Here is a 22,013-nt window from a genome sequence, read left to right as displayed (position 1 = left end):
TAATTTGGATTTTAGTTAAATTATATTAACCAACTGATTATATAAATTTAGCTTTTACAATTTATTATCTATCTATAATTATTTTTCTGATATTAATATGTGATAGTTTATTATTCAATTAATTTTAAATCAAAATTTTCATATTTCATATATCTTCATATGTTACGTAATGGTTCGTGTTTGTAATGAAACAGAACACATTAGAGTTAAATTTCGAGTAGAATACGTTAAAATTAAAAAGTTAGAGTTAAATTTCGAGTAGAATACGTTATAATTAAAAAGTATTGTCTCTAATTATTTATATGTATTTTAGACAAAAGATATTCAAAATTGTATATTTATAATTAGTTATACATTTATCTATAAATTTTTTTTAATATTAATATTTGTTATTAACAGCAGTTTCATTTTTTTCACCTTTAACCTCAAGCAAAGCACGGGCGTGTATATGATTCGTAATTTATTAATTATAATTTAATTCTTAACACCATTTTATTAGTATTTTAGTATTAATGAATTGGATTTTAGTTAAATTATATTAACCAACTCGTTATATCTCCTCACGGAAATTTAGCTTTCACAATTTATTATCTATCTATAAATATTTTTCTATATTAATATGTGACAGTTTATTATTCAATTTAAATCAAAATTTTCATATTTTATATATCTTCATATGTTACATAATGGCTCGTGTTTGTAATGAAATAGAATACGTAAGTGTTAAATTTCGAGTAGAATATGTTATAATTAAAAAGTAGCGTCTTTAATTATTTATATGTATTTTAGACAAAAGATATTCAAAATTGTATATATATGATTAGTTATACGTTTATTTATAAGTAATTTTTAGTATTAATATATGTTATTAACAGTAGTTTCACCTTTTTTTTTAACTAATTATAAATTATATTTAAAAAGATATTAATATACATAAGTAGTGTTTTTAGTATATGAAACTGTTTAATAGATATCTATTTGTAGACTTTTAGTTTTAGAGGAGAGTACCAAACCAAAATTTTGTACGACTACAAATTATACATATGTTGGCTTTTTATAGTATAGTATAGATAGTATAGATTATATTTTAAAAATAATTATCACTATAATTTAAAAGTTTATTATTCACAAAGTATTTCAAAATTGTATTATTTGTTTAGAATAAATTGAGTTAACGGAAAAAACATAATAAATGTCGGTGCGAAAAACAAAATAAAAAGAGAAAACGAGTAGAAAGCCCGATAAAACAAGCCATTGTTCCATTTAGTACAGTGGGATCCACCTGCATCTCTATCTATCTTCCTCCATCTCTTTTATTGCATCCATCTGTTTGTATAAACTTGCATATTCCCATCCTTTTCATCTTCATCTTTACAAGTACATATATATATAGTACATACACACTTCAAGCTTTCTGGGTTCTCTTTCTTGTCCTGATCAAGCTACTTCAAGAACCACTTTTTTTACTACAGTAAAAGGTGCTTACTTTTCTATGTCCTGATCAAGTTTTTTTTTTTTTTTTTTTTTTTTGAGTTGAATTTGGTTTGTTATGGTTGATTACTTCTGGGTTTGTGTTGTATGTGCTTGACAATGATGTTGGTTTTGGTTTTATTAGGGTTTGATAGTTGATCATGGTGGTTGAATTATGGGTTTTGATAACTGATAAGTATGTTGTGTATGTACATGGTGTGTTATGAGTCATTGTAGTGTAGAAACTGCTTAGTGATAAGTTGAAATAAGTAGTTTTATTAGTACTAATCACGAGTCACATTACTGCAAATTTTCGGTTTGCGGTTTGTAGGCTGATGTAGTTTGTATTTGAAGGAATTACTATTGATATGCACATTGATTGTTTGTTTCTTTTCGTTTATCGGTATTGTATTGGTAGTGTATGATCAAAGGGTTGAGGTTTATGGATTCGGCCTTATAGATAGACTACAGGATGAGGTGAATTTATACTGAAATTGATAATAGAGATTGACAATTTGTCTACATTTTGTAGTATATGGTTAATATTACGAGTTGGGTTGGTTTGTGAGAAGTGGAGAAGATAATTGTGCATAACTGGACAATATTGATAAAGTGGTGAGCAGGGTTATTGATCGATCTAGTGAGCTTCAGTACAACTTGGAATTTTTGATACTAGGATGGGTGCTAAACTTACCTGCTGTTGGGAGCCGGAACACAATGGAGGGTCAGACAACCATCATCTTGGTACATAATGTGTCCCCCTTCCTAGTTTTTTCATTGGCGATGAGGATTTGTTCACAACTTTTAAATATGTTTGACAGAACATGAGGACTCTGGTGAATCTGGAGATTTGCCGTCTTTTCGTCAGTACACTGTAGAACAATTAAGGATTGCTACATCTGGATTTGCGGTGGAGAACATAGTCTCTGAACATGGAGAGAAGGCTCCAAATGTGGTTTACAAAGGGAAGTTAGAGAATCAAAGGCGGGTTGCAATCAAACGCTTCAGTAGATCTGCATGGCCTGATCGTCAGCAGTTCCTTGTAAGTGTCATGCTGATTTTTGTTTTACTTTTTATTTTGGGAAATTCTTGATGGTACACTCGTAGAATTGGCTTTTCTCAATGATACCATCGCATTTTTGACTTCCACCAGTGGTACCCTCGTACTTTTAATTTACTTTCTATGGTACACTCGTGTACTTTTGATCTACACTCTATTGATTCCAGACTGTAGAACAAATTGTATATTTGAAATCCTTGCGAAAAGTTACATAAAATAGACCCTTAAATCATGTAAAACAGAGTCAAAATGAGTGAGATATTAATGACAAAGTTTGGTTATGAAGTTTGAATATATGTCACTCATCTTGACTCTGTTTTACATGATTAAAGGGTCTATTTTATGTAATTTTTCGCAAAGATTTCAAATATACAATTTGTTTTACAGTTTGAAATCAATAAAGAGTAAATTAAAAGTACACGAGGGTACCATAGAGAGTAAATTAAAAGTACGAGCGTACCATCGGCAGAAGTCAAAAATGCGATGGTACCATTGAGAAAAGCCAATTCTATGAGTGTACCATCAAGAATTTCCCTTTTATTTTTCATTCTTGAATGGCCCTAAATGTAGTTTAAAGCTCAGTTGCTTTGAAGATTCTTAAGTTTAGATAGTATTTGTCAATCTCAACTGTTGTTTTCTTAATGTTATATTCCCTTACCTCCTAGCTCGTTGTTGCTGTTTTTGTGATTACCCAGAGCTGAGCTAACAATATAACATTAATTAACGAATTGCCTAATCACTTCAATTATGCAATACGGACTTGCCTGCAACTACTTACCATTGGCTATACACTTTCCAATCTAGGTTATGAATGCTGCCTGTGTTTTTGGTCCAATAATAGTTCACCTCTTTTTACGGAAACCATGTATCTTTTCTTCTTTATATACATAACCTGATAATTAATAATGCAGGAAGAAGCGAGAGCTGTCGGGCAACTCAGAAATCATAGATTGGCAAATCTACTTGGTTGTTGTTGTGAAGGTGATGAGAGACTTCTGGTCGCAGAATTTATGCCTAATGAGACTCTTGCAAAACACCTTTTTCACTGTAAGTTTTTTTATAGAAAACATATATTGTTTCATCACCCATTTCATCTTTTAAGACGCAAATATACGTTAAGGTTGATTGAGACTTGTGCAGAACAACTTTTTTGGTCTCTTTCTATGCTACCTTATTTTTCTGCAAGTCTGTTAGCTATAACTTCTTTTGTCAAATCACCTATTTGTTTTGGTTTCAAACACCCAAGATTACATTGCTTTTGATTGGTGTATTAGGGGATAAAGAGAAAGTTAGTGTACCATTAGTTAGGGGAAAAAACCAAGTGTCTGCTTACAGCCTCTTTTCATCATCTAAAATTATTTTTACCTAAGATTCTATTTATTTCAAGAACATATCTTTTTGTTTATTAAAGTCTGGTGTGTCGTGTCAGATAACATAGCACTATAGCAGATGCTGTGTACTGTCGAACTTCCTGTTCCTTGAATTAAATTATTTGTCTTTCAATGCAAGTTTGTAATTAGATCTCAGAAAATAAGACCAGTGAAGGATATGTCTACATCTTACGTTACAGAAGTCTATTACAAATAATAAGTATCATCAGTAGATATTTTAACGGAATAAGGGAACAAGACTAGACTTAAAAGAACCCTAGATAAATGAGGACAATTGTTTGAAATTACCAGTAAGACGGTTAAATTAAGTCATTCTACTACAATTTGGGTTGTTATTCTTGGTTTGGTTGGAAAGAATGGGGTGGAATAGATTGACACAAAAACATGTCACAAGAAATACTAATGGAAGAGGGAAAATTTGAGTCTGCAAAATGTTCAACGATAAGGTTTGTAAAGTATGTGAGTAGGAAGTAGGAATAAGCATTGACTCTAGATGGGATTAGTGGGGACTGGGATCATGTAATCGATTTTTATATAAGGTTGAATCAGTGGAACGTATTGAGGAATTAAACTAATATTAAATGCCGAAACAACAATACGAATTACTTTTCATTAGGATCCCATTTCATTTCTTTCAACCACAGGTAGATCAAATATTTCTTATTGTAAAGAGAGTAAATTATACTGTATTGGCTTGTTGAAGTAACAGTATACCCTTTAAAGTTTTTCCTTAGCCAGAATGCATTAGCAAAAGACATTACGGGGCACAAAATTCCTGTAAATATATGGAGTCTTCTTTATACGTGGATATCGTGTTTTTTTATTAACTTGTTAGCTCTTTAAGCGAATGTACATAGTTCTATATATCTATATTTAGATGCTCGAAGGATTTTTTATGAGTAATTTAACTCCTCACTCAGTATAGTTGATGCTGGTGCTGTGAAGAGTTACTTGTTGTTCAAAGATAGGATACAAGGATACCGCAATAGCATAGCCTTATTCATATCTATAAGAATACCGCAATGGCATGGCCTTAAATTCATATCTATAAGAAATCCCTATAATTGTATGCTATTATTTCAAGCATACAAGGATATCTAAAGAAAATTCATATTGAATTGGTAAATATAACTAAATAACGTGGTATCACCAGATATTTTTTTTCCGTGTAAATAGATTGATGGGTGTCTGTCCTGTACTTTACTGGGTTGCAATTGGCATCTGCCTGTTAGTCAAGGGTGCCTGTCCCTCCTCTTTTCATGATTTGGATTTATCTTAATCAAGTCATTGTCTTAAATCTTGGTAGATAAAGATGTTCTTTCATTGTTGCGTAGGGGAATCACAACCTATGAAATGGGCCATGCGGTTGAGGGTGGCCATGTATCTTGCAGAAGCTCTTGAATATTGTACAAGTAAAGGCCGTGCCCTGTATCATGATTTAAATGCTTACAGGATAGTCTTTGACGAAGTAAGTGTATTGTTTCACTTTTGTAGTCTTCTGGCTTTTCAAGTATTTCAACTGAAATAATCATGTACTATCTGTGTCACACCATAGGATGCTAATCCTAAACTCTCGTGCTTTGGGCTGATGAAAAATAGCAGAGATGGAAAAAGTTACAGCACTAACTTGGCATTTACACCTCCGGAGTACCTAAGAACTGGTATCAATACTTTGTTGTTCAATTTTAGCTATGCATGAACGTCTCAATAATAAAAATGGTTCCAAATAGTATGCCTAAATAGATACTTGCTTTCCTAAATAGATACTTGCTTTTTCCAAAATAAATGACATTGGTAGGCATTGTTGTAAATTTATTATTTATGTCCTTTTATTGATGTGTCCCTGAGATAGCTTCCTTGTCTTCACTGTAGGAAGAGTAACTCCAGAAAGTGTGATGTATAGCTTCGGCACCCTTTTGCTAGACCTTCTTAGTGGAAAACATATTCCTCCTAGCCATGTAAGTTCCCTCTTTTTCCTCATGTTAATATTTTGTGAATATCCTAGTTTCTGTTTGCTACTCACATTAGCCGCAAGATGCGTCTATTGTTGTGAATATAAAGCAGGTGAGTGAGTAATGAAATTGTTACTAGACGAGAGTTGATTAGTTCATGTGCTAACAACGAGAAGTTTTATAACCGACCAATGTAACAGCTAGTTGTATTTTTTATTAACCGTTGTGTGCAGTTATTCCTACTTTTAGGTATTCTATAATTCATTATCAGAGCATGTCGAATGCTAGTGCTGAAATACATATACTTATTGCTATATTAATATAGCATTTTTTTCCTCTCCTGATTTTTATAGCGTTAAAGAGCTTTTTGTTGTCTACCACCTCATGCTTTCTTAAATATCTTATGTTCCACTACCATATATCGTATCTACAATATTCGTGCTCCAAGACGACGTCTTTGAGGCATGAGTTGAAATTTACAGTGTCCTAAATTAAACGATAGCCTTCCATCAGTGGAAGAGTAGGTCTTATTGACTAAAGCCTTGTGCATCTATATGTTAGGAATTTTGGCTTTAAGTTTTGTTTTTTTTTTATTTTCCCATTTTCCTTTGTTGCTTTTCTCAAGCTTGTCATATTATGTTTGTCAAATTGACTTGTGTATGTTTATCTGAAATGTATTGCACAGAAATTTTCTGTAAGAGATTTAGCAAGCACTTCGGTCGACCTAATGCAGAATGCTCATTCTTATGTAATATGTACCAGGCCCTTGATCTGATAAGGGACAGGAATCTTGAGATGCTGACAGATTCTTGTCTGGAAGGCCAATTTTCTAATGATGATGGAACTGAGTTGGTGCGTTTAGCTTCAAGATGTTTACAATATGAGCCCCGGGAGCGTCCGAATCCAAAATCTCTAGTTACTGCTTTAATACCTCTGCAGAAGGAGACTGAGGTGTGTTGTTCTTTATCTAAAGCCTCAAAGTTGCTACAGCTTTCTGGCACTTCAAGTCTTCAAACACCAACATGCTTTATTATATTATTGAATTGATCAGTTATACAGTTGGATTTTATTTTTTCTTTCTGAAATTTAACAACCAATATCTAGTAATTATTTGTTTGAAAACTCTTGGAACAATTTAAGATTTTATGTAATATAGAATACTGATCGATTACCAGAGATACAACAGTATCTGCCAAAGCAGTAGCTGGGCCACTGACGTGATAATTATACTGTGTCGTAGATAACTTTTCCGATAGTATGCGTCCTACTTGAATGCGGTTTCAAATGTCATGATTGTAACATCTACTGTTTGGCATGTATTTTAAATCTTAATCAACTGGATTTGGTGTCTTATTTAATTTTTTTTAAAGCACCCTTGGCAAGTATTAGGCATCATTTTTTGTCACCCATCTTCACTGGTGTTGATTTATCATACCAACATAATGAATGGATGATTTAAAAATATAGTATGTTTTGTAGGTTTCCTCTCATGAACTTATGGGCATACCAGATAGTACTGCTGCTTTCCCCCTTACCCCGCTTGGTGATGCTTGCTTAAGAAAGGATTTGACAGCTATACATGAGATTTTGGAAATGCTCGGGTACAAAGATGATGAGGGCACTGCAACTGAGGTTTAATTATTTTTTTTCCACATTATATGCTTTTAAAATATGTCAATTTTACTATTGCAACATAGTATCTACATATTGTTGGTTTGCGGGTTATATGGCATTCTTTTACTTTTAAAACTAAATTGATACCATTAAATTCACAGGAGCCCTTTTTGATTAGCAAAAGATGTATATTGCTAATAAGCTTTTTTCTTTAGTTTCTATTATACATATTATTATAAATTGTTGAGGAAGATCCATACATCAACGTTCTTTGAAATATTTGCATATGTTCTACTCTTCTTAATTACTGCTTTTGTTCAAACGCTAAAGTTGGTCTATGAAAATTGAGAGGTATTAGTGCAACAAGCATGTTGGTTCTTGCTTTTCACCATCAAATGCCAGTCATATGCTTTATCTCATACTCCTGCTGACTGATTGTTTCTGCCATTCATATATTCAGTTACTACCATTTTAGTATACTTAATAAAGGAAATTTTTATTATCAGAACGTCATACATTTTCTTGAGTTTTGCATCTTCATGTTTTGCTTCTGATTCATCAGTTTTGCATCTTCATGTTGTATTCTCCTTCTCTTTTCTTTTTTTCTAAAAAAGACGTTTCTTATAAGTCCTACCGGTCTCCGGTCTATTATATATGTACTGTATGCAAGGCCGTAACTAAAGGTCTTCTTAATAGTATTCTTTTTCCTTGTTACACGCAGCTTTCATTCGAAATGTGGACCAACCAGATGCAGGAAACTTTAAATTCAAAGAAGAAAGGTGACGTCGCTTTTCGGCATAAAGAGTTTAGTGCTGCAATTGACTACTACACACAGGTATGAGAAGTCCATAGATATTGAATCAAGGGTAAATCTAAATGTGAGGTACTTAGATGGCTAAATTCCGGACTCCCCAATCTGTACAAATTAGATGTTGCAGAACTATCTCGTGTCTTCCTTTTTTAGGAATTAAAAATCACTCCAGCTGTTCATCAACTTATACTTATTCTGGCTTATAAGAGATAAGGGGAAAGTGCTGGGCGAGGCTGGTACATATACACTTCATGAACATAGTAATACAATCTTAAGTAACACACAAGAATAGTGCTTGTGCATATCAAGGATGACTTTGTGAGGCACAATTGTATACAGGATCCTTTTTATGTTATGTATTAGACTCAAATCATGATATATTGCACTTGTTTGCAGTTCATTGATGTAGGGATTAGGGTCTCCCCCACTGTCTTTGCTCGCCGTAGCTTGTGTTACCTGATGACTGAAAGGCCTCTAGAAGCTCTTAATGATGCCATGCAAGCACAGGTGATATCCCCTGTTTGGCATATTGCATCTTATTTACAAGCTACTGCTCTTTCCACTCTGGGGAGGGAGAATGAGGGACAAGTAGCACTTAAAGAAGGTACTGTCCTCGAGGGAAAAAGGGATGAAAATCCATGAGAACCGGAACATCTACTACAAGTTTTTTATGAACGACAGTAATTATGTCAATGCTACTCAACTCTAGGCAGAATTGAATTCCTTCAGTCTCAGAAAGTAACAAATTTTGATGGATAGAAATGGTGTCAATGTTCATAGATGCTGTTGGTCTGGTTTTGCTAAGCATCCTTTCATATAATCATTGGATAGGTTACTTCGTTGAGTTTGTTGAGTTGGTAAAGGATAGTATGAATCATTTTATGTGTTATACACGTGAAAGAAAGGTAGGAGTGAGTTTCAAAATCTTTGTATAGAACTACATTACCTGCTTAATACTGATTAAAAATTTACAGATATGTACATTCACATGCAAGATGCAAAAATACATAGAGATATATTAGTTACTTCGTCTCTCTCATTTTTTTACAGCTTTTTTATATTATTTGATACATTTTTAAAGATACATATAAAATATAATTTCATAATTTGTTTCTAAAATTTAAATTTTTTATAAATATTTGAATATTAGAAAAAAAAATTAAAATAATTTAGAAAACTACATATTATAAGAGTTTTAAAATGTGTATCAAGGCCGTCCGAGGGACAGAGGGAGTACAACTCAAGAGGAACATAGCAGACCTCGCTGCCTCAGGCCCTCTCATCCTCGTATCAACATATAATCAATTCTAGCACATATTCAATTTATTTCTCTAATGGATAAAACTATTCATGATATTGCAAGTATTGAAAATATATAGTCGTTTAAGAAACATGCATAGCAGCATTCAACCGTCAACAGTAAACAGATGACCTTAAATGAAGAACGGGATAGGTAATTCAGTTAAATTCCTGCGATTAGAATTGTTACTGCTTTCTGCAATTTCTTTTAGACTGGTCCAAGATTTTCTCTTCCGCTTATTGGAAGCGCTGACAGTTTCTCCAGCCTCTGTCGAACTAATTTGAGATTCAGTTGCTTTCTTGGATTTTGACCTATTCCTCTTTTTGCTCCTGGCCTCCAACAAAGTCATGCCTGTTCTCGCTACCGGAGTGACAGGATCGTTTAAGTCATCCTTCGGCACATCTGACATAGCAACCTCGGCACTTGCCATAATGTCCCTCCCTGAAGCGGCCTCAGGTTTCTCATGACCCGCAGAATCCTCCAAGCTGTCTGATATAGGTGCCTTAACAAGTATGCTATTAGCACACTTAAGTTTTGGAGGGGCTTTATCCTTTGGTGGATACAACTCTTTCAAGTGACCTTTTGGTGTCCCTCTTGTTAAGTTAGAATGTGAACAGAAATGGCACTTATAGACAACATTGTTCTGAAAGAGAGCTTTTGATTTCTTTCGTTTGCGTACCTTTGCTCTGTTGTTTTCAATCCGAACTGTACAATTAGAACCGGGTTGAAGAATAGATTCACATCTGCAAATAATCCAGAGGATAGTTAAAAAGCAGTAGGTCTTCAATCATTATAACTTCATCATCTAACACAAAAAAATTAAGTTAGAATTTTCATTTTTGCAAAAAAAAATATAGACATGAATACTTCTGTATTGGTTATTAAAATTAATACTTTGATTTTGTGCAAGTAGTTACTTTACACCAATCGAGTGCAATTTGTGAAAATATTGAATTGGCGTACAGTGCAGGCATCATTATGTCCAATACAGGGATCGGAGTGTCTGGTTTCCAGAAAAGGGATAGGTTGGGTTGTTGGGTAACCCTTTTATCCCCTAATTCCTAGATCATGAGGCAAAAGCATAGAGCAATTTTACATCGAGGCAATGAATAAGATGATATGGAGTATCCGTATCACCAATTTACCACCTGAAGTATGATTTTGGAGAAGTTGTGATTTCACATTAAAATCAACAAACAACTTACGACAGATACAATTATTCAATACATATATCTTAACCATTATTTGTACACATTATCAAAACCAGCATATTGTCGAAAGCACTAAGAAAGAGTTTAAAATTGTTGATGTTCACTCAACGGGAAGACGGATGGGGTGTATTTACGACAGTCACAAGAGTAACTGTATACCCTATCAGGTCTACGAACAATTAAAGCAAATAAAAACACAATGCACTACCCACAACTTAAAATCGAAATGCACCAAACAAGAGAAGAAACCAAACCTCTGACAAGTAAACAACGCGGGATCACCAGGTACCCCCAACTCCTCAGTAATATCCGCCAACCGGTGTCCGAAAAAGGCACCTAACGAAGGCACTGAGGCTTCAACACTAGCCCATTTCGCAACATTCTTGAAGTGCTGCACTTTCAGCATCGACTTTGCACTAACATTGGTTTCCTTCTTACCCAAAGATTCTTCTCTTAGTGTCATTGAACTATTACGCAACATACCCACATTCTTATTCTGTGATCCTTTCCTGCCCATGATGCTCTATTTTCAATCTGTTAAGGATTTTCAGTCAGGCATTTTGACAAACAATTGGTGGACATAGATAAAACATGTACATAATCAGAAAAAACAAGCAAAATTATATGTAATTGTAACAACCGTATAAGATAGATTAATTAAGCACGCATATTGAAGGAGAAACAGGCTGACCTGGATTGATGCTTGAAGTTAGAACCTCAGGGCGACCGTTTCACTTCTGTTCGTTTGGTGTATAGTTGATGCAACCGTGACTAAGCGAAAATCCCCGTCAATCATATTAATTTATCAAATATCACCAATAATAATATACCTTTTTTATATCCTATATATAGATATTAAAAATGGGGCTTGTTCCACAACCAAAGGTGGATAACTATTAAAATATATCCAACTTATTTATAATCGTCCATTTAGCAATGGACGGCTAGGATTAAAACAATATACGCGATTTAAAAAAGCGTATACGATATATCATAGAGCGTAAGAGAAGAGCCGGTTTTTTTCCTTCTGGGTTTACGCTCTATCATATAGCGGAGCCGGTTTTTTTAACGGAACCGGGTTTCGTTTCATTGTATAGCGTATCGTGGATAGTAAGTAAAAATCAACGAAAATAACAACTGAAAACCCTAACCACCACCGATAACCACGATTCTAAAGGCGATTCAAGGCGATTCAAGGCACGTTCTTGCGATTCAAGGCAATTCAAAGCTAATTCGAGGTATGTATATGTCCGATTTGTATGTATATGTGCGTATTTGTGTATGTATAGGTTTGTATTTTCTTGTATGTAAGATTTGATTTCGCTTTATGAATGTTTATATACAATAATGTATGTGAAGTTTAAGTTTTTTAGCTTGATTTTCTGTTCGATGTTGGGTTTTTTGGTCGAAGTATGTAGAAATTGGTGAAGTTGAATTTTTTAGTTTAATTTTGAGTTTGATTTTGGGTTTGATTGTGTATATTTTGGAAAATTTAGATTTTTAGTTTAATTTTGAGTTTAATATCGTAGAATTTGGTGAAGTTGAATTTTTTTTGTTAGATTTTTGGTTGGATATTGAATATGATAGTGTAGATTTTGGAAAAGTTGGAATTTGATTTTGATTTGGAGTTTAATATTGTAGAATTTGGTGATGTTGAATTATTTTTGTTGAATTTTGAGTATTATAGTGTAGATTTTGGAAAAGTTGGAATTTAATTTTGATTTGGAGAGGCCATATTGTAGAATTTGGTGAACTTGAATTTTTTTTCTTGGATTTTTTGTTGGATTTTTGGTTGGATATTGAGTATGATAGTGTAGATTTTGGAAAAGTTGGATTTTGATTTGGAGTTTAATATTGTAGAATTTGGTGATGCTAAATTTTTTTGTTGGTTTTTTAGTTGGATTTTTGAGTATGATAGTGGTGATTTGGAGTTTAATATTGTAGAATTGGTGAAGTTGAATTTTTTTTGTTGGATTTTTGGTTGGATATTGAGTATGATAGTGTAGATTTTGGAAAAGTTGGAATTTGATTTTGATTTGGACTTTGATATTGTAGAATTTGGTGAATTTGAAATATTTTGTTGGATTTTATTTGGATTTTGAGTTTGATAGTATAGATTTGGAATAGTTTGATATTTTAGTTTGATTTGGAATTTAATTTGGAGTTTGGTTTGTTGATGTTGAGAATAATAACATGATCTCATTTTATTTGTAGATATGGCGAATGATTATTGTGGCCCAGTCGATAATTCTGTGCTCTATGACCAAGCTAATCACATAAGCACCACAATCTGGAACGGGGGGTTAAGAGAAAAGCTAACAATCCGTCAGAGTACATCTAATCTCGGCGAATGGCATTTACATGATTATCAAGTCCACTTATTGCGGCAATGGGGATTTGGGATGTTTGTAAACCCAAAGTCGGTTATGCAGAATGATGTTAGCTTGATCACAGCTTTAGTGGAGCGTTGGAGACCCGAGACCAACACTTTTCACTTCACTTTCGGGGAGATGACTGTGACCCTTGAAGATGTATATATGTTGATGGGTCTACCAGTGGTTGGAGAGCCAATTAGATCCGATGATGATATTCCACATAAGAGTACATGGCTTCGAAGATGGCACGATCCAGAACTTACAGAGGAGCAAAGGATATCTGCCTTGGACCGTGGTGGTGTGAAGTTGAGATTTTTGAGAGCGCAGTATGGTACTTGCCCTTCGAGTACAGATCGGGATATGATGGTGATATACACTCGGGCATATGTTCTCTACTTGTGTGGGGCAATACTGTTTCCTACCAAGTCCAACAATGTCGTCCACCCTCGACTGATCCTATTTCTAGAGGATCCGAGCAAAATTTATGGATATGCTTGGGGGGCTGCAGTTCTTGCATATCTATATAGGAATTTGCAAGAGGCTAGTAGAAAGGATGTCAGGTCCATATCCGGTTGTACAACAGTTTTGATGCTATGGTCTCGTGAGAGGTTGCGCCCGGGACAACCTTTGATAGCAGAAAATACGAGGATGATATGGCCTAGGGCATTAGCATGGGCTGTTGCTCCAGTCTCTGCAGGGAGGTCAAAGTTCTACAACGTTCATCACAACATCGATGCATACAGAGGTATGTTCGATAATTTCTATTTGGATTGGGTGCGTTGGAGGCCATATGCACGTTTCTATCGGAGGCCTGATGCGCATTTCGAGAGAGCTCTAATTGCCGGCATTGCCCGTGTACCACTCCATTACTTTGAGGATGTAGAGTACCAGCTCCCAGAAAGGGTCCCAAGGCAATTCGATATGCCGTTGTGTAAGTCTAAATGTAAAGACAACCCTATCTGTTACATAGGGATGATAACTCAACAATAGAACGGGACAAGTAAATAACACTACGCCTGCACCGGAATTGGAAGATACGAAGACAAAGGGTGAAGAAGCCATCTACAGTCTTGAAGGAATAAGCTCACTGGAAGAAGTTCATTAATATGTTCATGCCTCAGTGAAGAATAAAGATTGAAGTATTCAAGATTGTGGAAGCAATGAAGATGTTGTCCAAGTACTCTAAAGATTTCAGTGCAACCCCTGAAGCAAGATATTTCTATATGTCTTGGTTGGTTATTTATAATCAACAAACTGAAGCATAAACTAACCCGGAATGACTGATCAAGTATATTGTTAAGCAAAAGAATTCAAGGGATTATTTCAGTTCGAGTCGTTCGTGAACCAGACCAGTGCACAGGACGTCAGGACGTACGAAAGTATTCAGTGGATTCGATCAACGGATTAATTGATCAAGTCAATCGAGCTGCTCCAGAATATTGCCAAAGGAACTTATTATTATATATATATGTATATATATATATATATTAATTGTGAATTACTTGAACATAAATAATTCAAGTAATTATTTAAACACAATTAATTCTATATATATGTATATATATATTTTAATAAGTGATACAAATGGGTAGTCTAAGGCAAAATCTTCTAAGTATACAATCATTGTATACACTGTGAATAAATCAGGCGCCAAGTTTGACCAGAAGTCAAAACTTGCGCTTGGTTTATTCATCAGGATTTTGGCTAAGTGAAGCTATCAGTATACTGAAGGAAGGAGCGCAACATTTGACTAAAGTCAAATGTTGCGCCTCCTGTCATTGCACTTGGCGCAACATTCTCTTTATTTGGCTAAGTCACAGGCAACACAGTGATGCTCAGGCGCATCATTTGACCTTGGTCAAAGCGCAACATTTGACCAAGTCAAATGTTGCGCCTCTGACTATGATTAAAGAGCAATGTAGTGTGTGAAGCATTTGCCTAAGTCCCAGCAAGTGGAGTGCAATGTGAGGCGCAATGATTGACTCACCTGGCGCCAAGTTTGACTCATCCAAGCGCAACTCTGGTTACTTGGAATTTCTCCAAGTACTGAAACTACAGTGGCAACAGTGAAGATATGTTGAAGCGCAAGAATTGACTGGCGCAAGTTTTGACTTTCTATATATACATATATATATGTTCAAAGCGCAACTTTGTTATATATATATATGTGTGTATATAAAACCTGCGCCCCTTCATGCACACAATTGGAGTTAGATTTATTTTGTTAAATCGAATCCGTCCAGGACGAACTCAAGTCGTCCAGGACGAACTCGTTAACCATGGTTAGTTTATGAAAGCCTATAAATATGTGATTGTGGTTCTCACAATACACACACATCCTTCGGGATGGATGACCAAGTGCTTTGCACAAACTCTCTCAAATATACACACACCCTAGCCTAGTTTTGTACCATAAATATTTGTAGTGGATAGGGCTTGTAATATTTAGAGGAGTGGTCATTGTAGCCAACCTTCGGGTTTGGATTTATAGCACCTTCGAGGTATTTATCAATATACAGATATACCTTGGAAAATATTGTGTGTTGGTTTAATATTTTCATATCCTCAGAAACCGACCCAATAAATATCCGGAACACGAAACCCATTACAGAACTGCAATTTGTTTATCCGCAAGATTCGAAAGAATTTTAAATTGTAGTGAGTATCGTATTCAACCCCCCCTTCTACGATACTTTGGACCTAACAATTGGCATCAGAGCGAGGTTGATTGATATACAAATCAGGATCCTTATCGTACAGAAAATCAAGAACCTAGCTTTCGATATTTGATTAGGGGAAATGTTCTTCCGGTTTGTGTTGCTGAATTTGTCCATAGGCCTAAGCAAGGATTATCCGTCGGATACTGAACTTTGGACCAGGACTTATAAATTTATACTTTAAATTTTAATAAGTTTATTTTATAAATTTGACTTAATTTATTTTAAACTTATTAATTGAGTTTATTATGAATTAATTAAATTTATTTTATAAACCTAATTAAATTTACTTTATAAACTTTACCAAATTCAATTATTAAATTTGTTTAAATTTATTTTAGACTTGTAAAGTTTACTCTTAGACTTTACCAAGCTTATCATAAATTTTTATAAATTTATTATTTAAATTTGTATAGTTTATGATTTAAATTTAAGTTAAAATCTAGAATATAAATTTAAGAGGATTTTACTGATTATGGATCTAAGTTCAGGTTCAAGGGTTCAATTTGGTTTGTTTTAGAAACAATGATTTAATTGGAGATGAGACACTTGAATATTTTCAAAAAATCAAATTTATACAATAAATTTTAATATATTTACTAAATGAATTTGAAATAAATTTATTCTAAACTTATTCAGTTTATTATGAATTTATTTGAATTTATTTTTTTTAAATATAATTAAATTTACTTTATAGATTTAACTAAGTTTATTTTATACTTTATTTTCTTTCATCTCTTAAAACTTATTTTTAAATTTATTTTCTTTATAATTTAAACTTAGTTTAAATAATCAAGTGTCCCGTAACCTTTTGAATTATTCTACTCCAAGACAAATCAGATTGACATTTAGTTGAGACAGATCAGGCTGACAGATTACAAGACAAACATCGGGCTTTCAAATACCAGATTCTCAGAAGCGGTAATGGAAGTACATTGATGACCCAATCCAATTGATTTCTCAAAAGATTATTAGAAGCAGTTTTCTATGTTCGACAAAGATGATTGTGATTCGAAGAAGATTCTATTGAAGACTAATTTGGTACTACTAAAAGTGGATTTTGAAGAAGGTACTTCAGGCCTTGATCTGAGTAATTACTCCGACTTGATTATCAGATCACCAGATCAGGATGGGAATTTGCTACATCTACAATGAAGCATCTTTCCAGGGCTCAGAATGTCAACTTTGAATGGCACCACTGGTAGTAGGAAAAGAGAAGTTTTTACGGACGAATCTTCAAGGGATTTCAATCTAACTCAGTGATTCAGGGATATACAATTACACAGTGAATTGTAGCAATGATAAATCCATCCAGAATCAACTGAATCAAAGACAGAGAACTGTGGAGGTTTAAGGATATAATTATCGAGTTACTACCGCATCAAATCAGTTTCGTGCATTTATGTCGGAACCTTAGGATTGAACAGAAGAGTTTGTAACTACTGAATTTGAGGAAGCTCAAGTCGACGAAAGTTAAAACTTTTGAAGAATGTGAGGACAGAACTTCAAGGACTAGCATAACACTATCTGAGAGGTTTAGTCATGTCAGATTCAGATGGAATCCATTGGTTTCAAGTGGTGACTCTTCAGGGTTCAGTTCAAGGAGGTTGCTTTCAAAACTAAGTTGGTCAATACACACAATATTGTTTGGTATCTTTAGCAAAGGTGGGTTGCTATATATATTGAAGCCTCGGCAAACAAGGATGATAGGGCTTGTCTGAAATTCAAGTGGATGTTTTGAAAGAAACATCACAACAAGTTCTTATGCTATTTTAGGAAAGGTGTGAGCTGGATCAGTTGCTGATGAGAAGGATCATTATGGTTATCTGGCTATCCTATCATTCTCTGAAGATGACTCAACTTGCACATCTCAGGTACGAATTCTTTCTAACTATGCATTACATATTTCTTTATATTCAAAGCATGTTATAAATCTCTGAGTGGAATTGTTTAACACACAAGCACAAGCATGATAGCATCACAATAGATAATGTTAAACTAGTATGCTAGATGACTATTCTGGTAACTAGGATTGATGATAATCTTGTGCATGTGTCTTTAGCAGATTCTTAACATGTGTATGAATATTTAGGATTTGATTATTTGCAATTGTGAGAGTAGAAGCTTTCCTTTGGAACACGACTCTTAGTTTTAGGGGTTATGATCCTAGCATATATAACTTTGTTAAAACATTTACTTTCAGATTCCCTAGTACAATTAGATTTGCTTATTTATCTAAATTGTTTGTTAAGGAATTTATTTGTTCTATGATGGAATGTCTACCTTGTGTCAGTAGAACTTTTAGAACTTCATGTTAGATCTAAAACTGACTTAGGTACTAGAGATAGTATAATGCCATATAACAATAGAGTGGGATTAGTATGAATTGATAATGTGATTATTAATTTGTCTATGATCATTATGATTTTAGGAGATTATTGAATATCTATAATTCTGCTTTCTACCTATTACACTTGTGTTAATTGGTTTAAGTAGAGAGTACTGAATCTTCTGAATTGCATAACTGCCTGTCTTGCTCTTGTCTTATCTTTGTCTGTTTGCCATGTGTACTCAACATCATGTCTGTTTATTTTCATGTCATGAATGCATGTCTTTGTACTTGCATTGATTTTAGAAAAGCATGTTTGAGAATCACATTAAGGCAATGTCTAGATAAGAATTAGCATGTTAAGGCTGCTTCTGTTGTTACCACTGTTAAAGAAAAATCTCTAATCCATCCGGACCCAGTTATGATTGGGGACCATAGAACTCTTTCCATTTGTGATTGCAGGTTACATATGTTCCATATGATTTTTGGTGCACTCTGTTTGCTGAGTAGCTGAAGTCATATGATTCACAAAAGTACCCTGTTAGCAAATGTGATCGTGTGAGGAGTTCCGTCAATAATCTTTGAAAGATGACAACAAAGATTCTCTTACGGGACATGCCTGTTTTCCTGGAATGTCATCATGGAAGAATATCTTTCTTGGAAGAGTCAAAGCACACAAATTCTTAGTATCAGACGGTTCTCTGACAAAGGACATTATGTCAGTTCATAGAATAGTGTTTTATCTTAAATCAAGAAGGATGTGAATTTTTCTCATAGCTAATATGGAACTTCAATTGAAGATGGAGTGAGCTGTTTTGATAGTGAAGCTTCATCGGATGAGTATTAGCTATGGCACTTGAAGCTCTCAAACTTGTATGTCAAAACAAGGACCTCTTTTTATTAGTAAGAAGAGAATTGGTGAGAGGACTACCTCATTTGGAATTCATTGTGGATGAAGATTATGAGGTATGTCAATAGGGAAGTCAAAGGAGCATCGCACAGAAGCAAAGATATGATCAACATTACTGAGCCGTTTCAGATGATACGTATGGATTTTTACGGATCAGTTAATGTCATGTCTAAAACAAGCCAAATATCTTTTTGCGATGATCATTGACTGCTCTAGATTCTTTCGTGTTGTTCGTATGTGTTCGAAGGACAAGACGTCACAAATGAAGGTTGATCAAGATGAACCCTGATCATTGATAAATCCAGAAAGACACCATTCTTGCCAGTGGCCAATCAGAAGCAAACACTAACTTTTGGTATGTGTTTGGAGGAAAATGCCTCTTCGAAAGTCTTGCATTTGAAGATCAAAGAATACTTTCCGCGGCTACTCTATGGAGTCTACAGTCTACAGGGTGATTGTGATTAATCAACAGAAGGTGATTGTAAGTCTGGACAGGACATTGAACGACACTTTGCTCCAAGCTGTTAAAGGTGATATTATTGGTATAATAATGATTCAGATCCAAGCAGAATCTCTTTGCAAGGATAAGGATTATTAAGGAGATCCCAGCAACAGCTTAGGGGGAGCATTTGGTGGATCCACTAGTCAAACTCAACACCACATTGAAGATGAACAGAACATATCAAGAACGTATCTGCTTAGACAAAGGGTTTGAGTCTATATCATTCCCGGGTTCTAGTTCTTAAATGTTCCTAACGGTGAAGTGAAGACTGGAAGAGCTATTGTGAAATAATGTTATTTCTTTGGGTTTCAATTTGAAGTGAAACTTGAGGAAGATTCAGAAGCTCTTAAAGGGATCCAGATTGAATGATTGCACAGCAAGATGATCTCAATCAGTTTGAAAGCAGATTGTGCGGATTCTGATACCTTGACCTAAAGACAATTCTATACCTAGTACTTGTCGGGTATTCAGATTCCAACTGGATGTTTTTGGCTCTGTTACGAGGGACAAGCCAATTTGGTTGCTTAGGGTTATTACAAAGGAGAAGGTTATGAAGATTATGGAAACAGAATCTTCAAGTTCAGGACTCTACATCTTAAGGGACTCAACGACCTTCATGATTGAACTAAAGCACCATTGACGAGACTCGGGTTCAGGATATTACAGTGAGCTAGAAGATGAAGCTTCATGCAACATTTCAAGGACTTTGCAGTTGCAGATCCAACGGAATTTGTATGCTCTTTCTTCACCAGCTCTCTATGAGTTGCTATCCAATACCTGATGATCGTCACGAACATGGTATGACTTCTGACTAACATATTATTTTAAATATCTGTTTGCTAGAGTCATATTTGGTATTCAAATTATTACCTCTCATGATACAAGGCACACACAATACAACTATCTGTGCTGTGATACCATGATTATATTATATGTGGACTAATGCCACTTGTGCAAGATAATTGCTAAGTGAATGCAGATTAGTGATATGATGAGTTTGTTGGAAAGTTGCAACACTTTATGGTCTACTAGTTAGCCTAAAGAATGATGGCAATAAAAGGAAGTCAAGGATCTTTTGAATATGCGCATTTTGGAAGATTCTAGACCTGCCAAGACTTATGCCAACAACCACTGGACTTGATCAGTACAAGAAAGGTACATCAACTGAAATGTCAAGTCTCAGAGGTATTCAACTTATCACTTTTACTTAACTGCAAGTAGATCACATACTATATTTTCTATAAGGTATTACTTCCTTCATGAGCATGTCTATCGTATTTCTTGAATGGATTCATGAGTATTAAATTGTCTATACATAGGACTTGTGAATTTATTTAAAATCCGGTACCTCGTGCTTTTTGCTATTATATATGATTGTCATGTTTATTGTTTTGCATGCTTAGATGGTGATTATATGTTTTAGCATGAGTGTTTGTTATTTCAAATTATTTAAATTATGGTGCATGACAATTAAGTGACTTATTTGTTCATGAGTTAAATGATTAGAGATGACATGAAGCATGACTTAATTATGTTATTTTTCTTGATCTATACCTCTTCAACAATTGGTATCTAGTAGAGAACTTTGTCATAATCTAGTCGTGATATATCTGTATTTGTGAACATACTTAGGATTATTTTCTAGGTTGAATTCATTTTTATAGGTATAAAATCTGAAGCATGACTTATTTGTTTCTAGACTTGTGACTTGTATCAGTAATTGGTATGTGGTTAGAATCTAGTTAGAATTTAGTCATGATATACTAGTATTTGTGGAGTTACTTAGATTCTCTCTAGGCTGAATCCATTTATATTAGTGTATATACTTGAAGCATAACTGTTTGTGTTAGATATTTGATGATTTATTAATTGATATTTTATTTCATGTCTAACTACATATAGTTGTGATACTTTTAGTGTTAGTGATATTTTGGATGCTTATATGTACATCACTAATATTAATTGTTAATACTTTCTGCGAGGAGTTGTGTGAGTTTACTTGTACTCAATGCTTACATGTATAAGACTCGTGAACTTTTCTTCAACTTTCCCTCGGGCTTGCGTATATCTTTGTATGATTGTCATGATTTTAGTTGTTATATGCTGATTTGATAATTATATGATATTGCGTAGGTAATTATTATTTTATCTTAGTTAAATTGTGATCCATGACAATTATATGCTTATTTGTTTCATGATTGACTTTGATAGAATAATAGAAGCATGATTGATTCATTTTTGAAATATTTAATTGGTATCTATTTTTGATGCTTTATTGATGTTTTATTTTTGAATTGATTGTGATGTATTGGCACTAGTGAAATATTGTTGCATATTTCTTAAAACCACTAGTGCTAATATATTTTAGGTG

The 22,013-nt window shown here is 34.1% G+C and overlaps 3 protein-coding genes across 5 annotated transcripts; 2 read left to right on the top strand and 1 right to left on the bottom strand.

Moving 5' to 3' along the window:
• Positions 1-1,259: 1,259 nt before the first annotated feature.
• On the top strand, positions 1,260-9,323 carry LOC108218462 (serine/threonine-protein kinase BSK7). Of its 3 annotated transcripts, none has more exons than XM_017391582.2 (11): positions 1,260-1,478; positions 2,147-2,214; positions 2,292-2,512; positions 3,442-3,577; positions 5,256-5,389; positions 5,477-5,582; positions 5,794-5,879; positions 6,636-6,824; positions 7,353-7,505; positions 8,209-8,322; positions 8,695-9,323. In XM_017391582.2, the coding sequence occupies exons 2-11, from the start codon at positions 2,148-2,150 to the stop codon at positions 8,938-8,940; spliced, it is 1,452 nt and encodes a 483-aa protein (XP_017247071.1). In that variant the 5' UTR covers positions 1,260-1,478; position 2,147; the 3' UTR covers positions 8,941-9,323. The 3 variants fall into 3 exon arrangements, with proteins under 3 accessions (XP_017247071.1, XP_017246998.1, XP_017246927.1); XM_017391509.2 differs by having other exon boundaries at positions 2,084-2,214; XM_017391438.2 differs by having other exon boundaries at positions 2,003-2,214.
• A 273-nt stretch (positions 9,324-9,596) lies between these two features.
• On the bottom strand, positions 9,597-11,659 carry LOC108193908 (uncharacterized). Its single transcript, XM_017360759.2, has 3 exons — positions 11,501-11,659; positions 11,064-11,343; positions 9,597-10,341 (listed from the first exon to the last, which is right to left on the bottom strand). Exons 2-3 carry the CDS (start codon positions 11,324-11,326, stop codon positions 9,732-9,734), a joined length of 873 nt encoding a protein of 290 aa, XP_017216248.1. The 5' UTR covers positions 11,327-11,343; positions 11,501-11,659; the 3' UTR covers positions 9,597-9,731.
• Positions 11,660-11,736: 77 nt separating this feature from the next.
• LOC135149945 (protein MAIN-LIKE 1-like) lies at positions 11,737-14,174 on the top strand. Its single transcript, XM_064086232.1, has 2 exons — positions 11,737-12,047; positions 13,024-14,174. Exon 2 carries the CDS (start codon positions 13,026-13,028, stop codon positions 14,172-14,174), a length of 1,149 nt encoding a protein of 382 aa, XP_063942302.1. The 5' UTR covers positions 11,737-12,047; positions 13,024-13,025.
• The last annotated feature ends 7,839 nt before the right edge of the window (positions 14,175-22,013 follow it).

This window comes from Daucus carota, chromosome 1 (assembly GCF_001625215.2).
Source record: "Daucus carota subsp. sativus chromosome 1, DH1 v3.0, whole genome shotgun sequence".
In the NCBI taxonomy this organism is placed as follows: Eukaryota; Viridiplantae; Streptophyta; class Magnoliopsida; order Apiales; family Apiaceae; genus Daucus; species Daucus carota.
This window is presented reverse-complemented; position numbering and strand designations above follow the sequence as displayed.

Bases quoted from the DNA above. Each gene is read 5' to 3' on its own strand.
- LOC108218462 (XM_017391582.2), top strand. From the start codon at position 2,148: ATGGGTGCTAAACTTACCTGCTGTTGGGAGCCGGAACACAATGGAGGG. The intron at 5,390-5,476 runs GTAAGTGTATTG...GTCACACCATAG, and splicing joins ACAGGATAGTCTTTGACGAA to GATGCTAATCCTAAACTCTC. The intron at 5,583-5,793 runs GTATCAATACTT...TCTTCACTGTAG, and splicing joins TCCGGAGTACCTAAGAACTG to GAAGAGTAACTCCAGAAAGT.
- LOC108193908 (XM_017360759.2), bottom strand. From the start codon at position 11,326: ATGGGCAGGAAAGGATCACAGAATAAGAATGTGGGTATGTTGCGTAAT. The intron at 10,342-11,063 runs GTTTGGTTTCTT...GATTATTTGCAG, and splicing joins GCGTTGTTTACTTGTCAGAG to ATGTGAATCTATTCTTCAAC.
- LOC135149945 (XM_064086232.1), top strand. From the start codon at position 13,026: ATGGCGAATGATTATTGTGGCCCAGTCGATAATTCTGTGCTCTATGAC.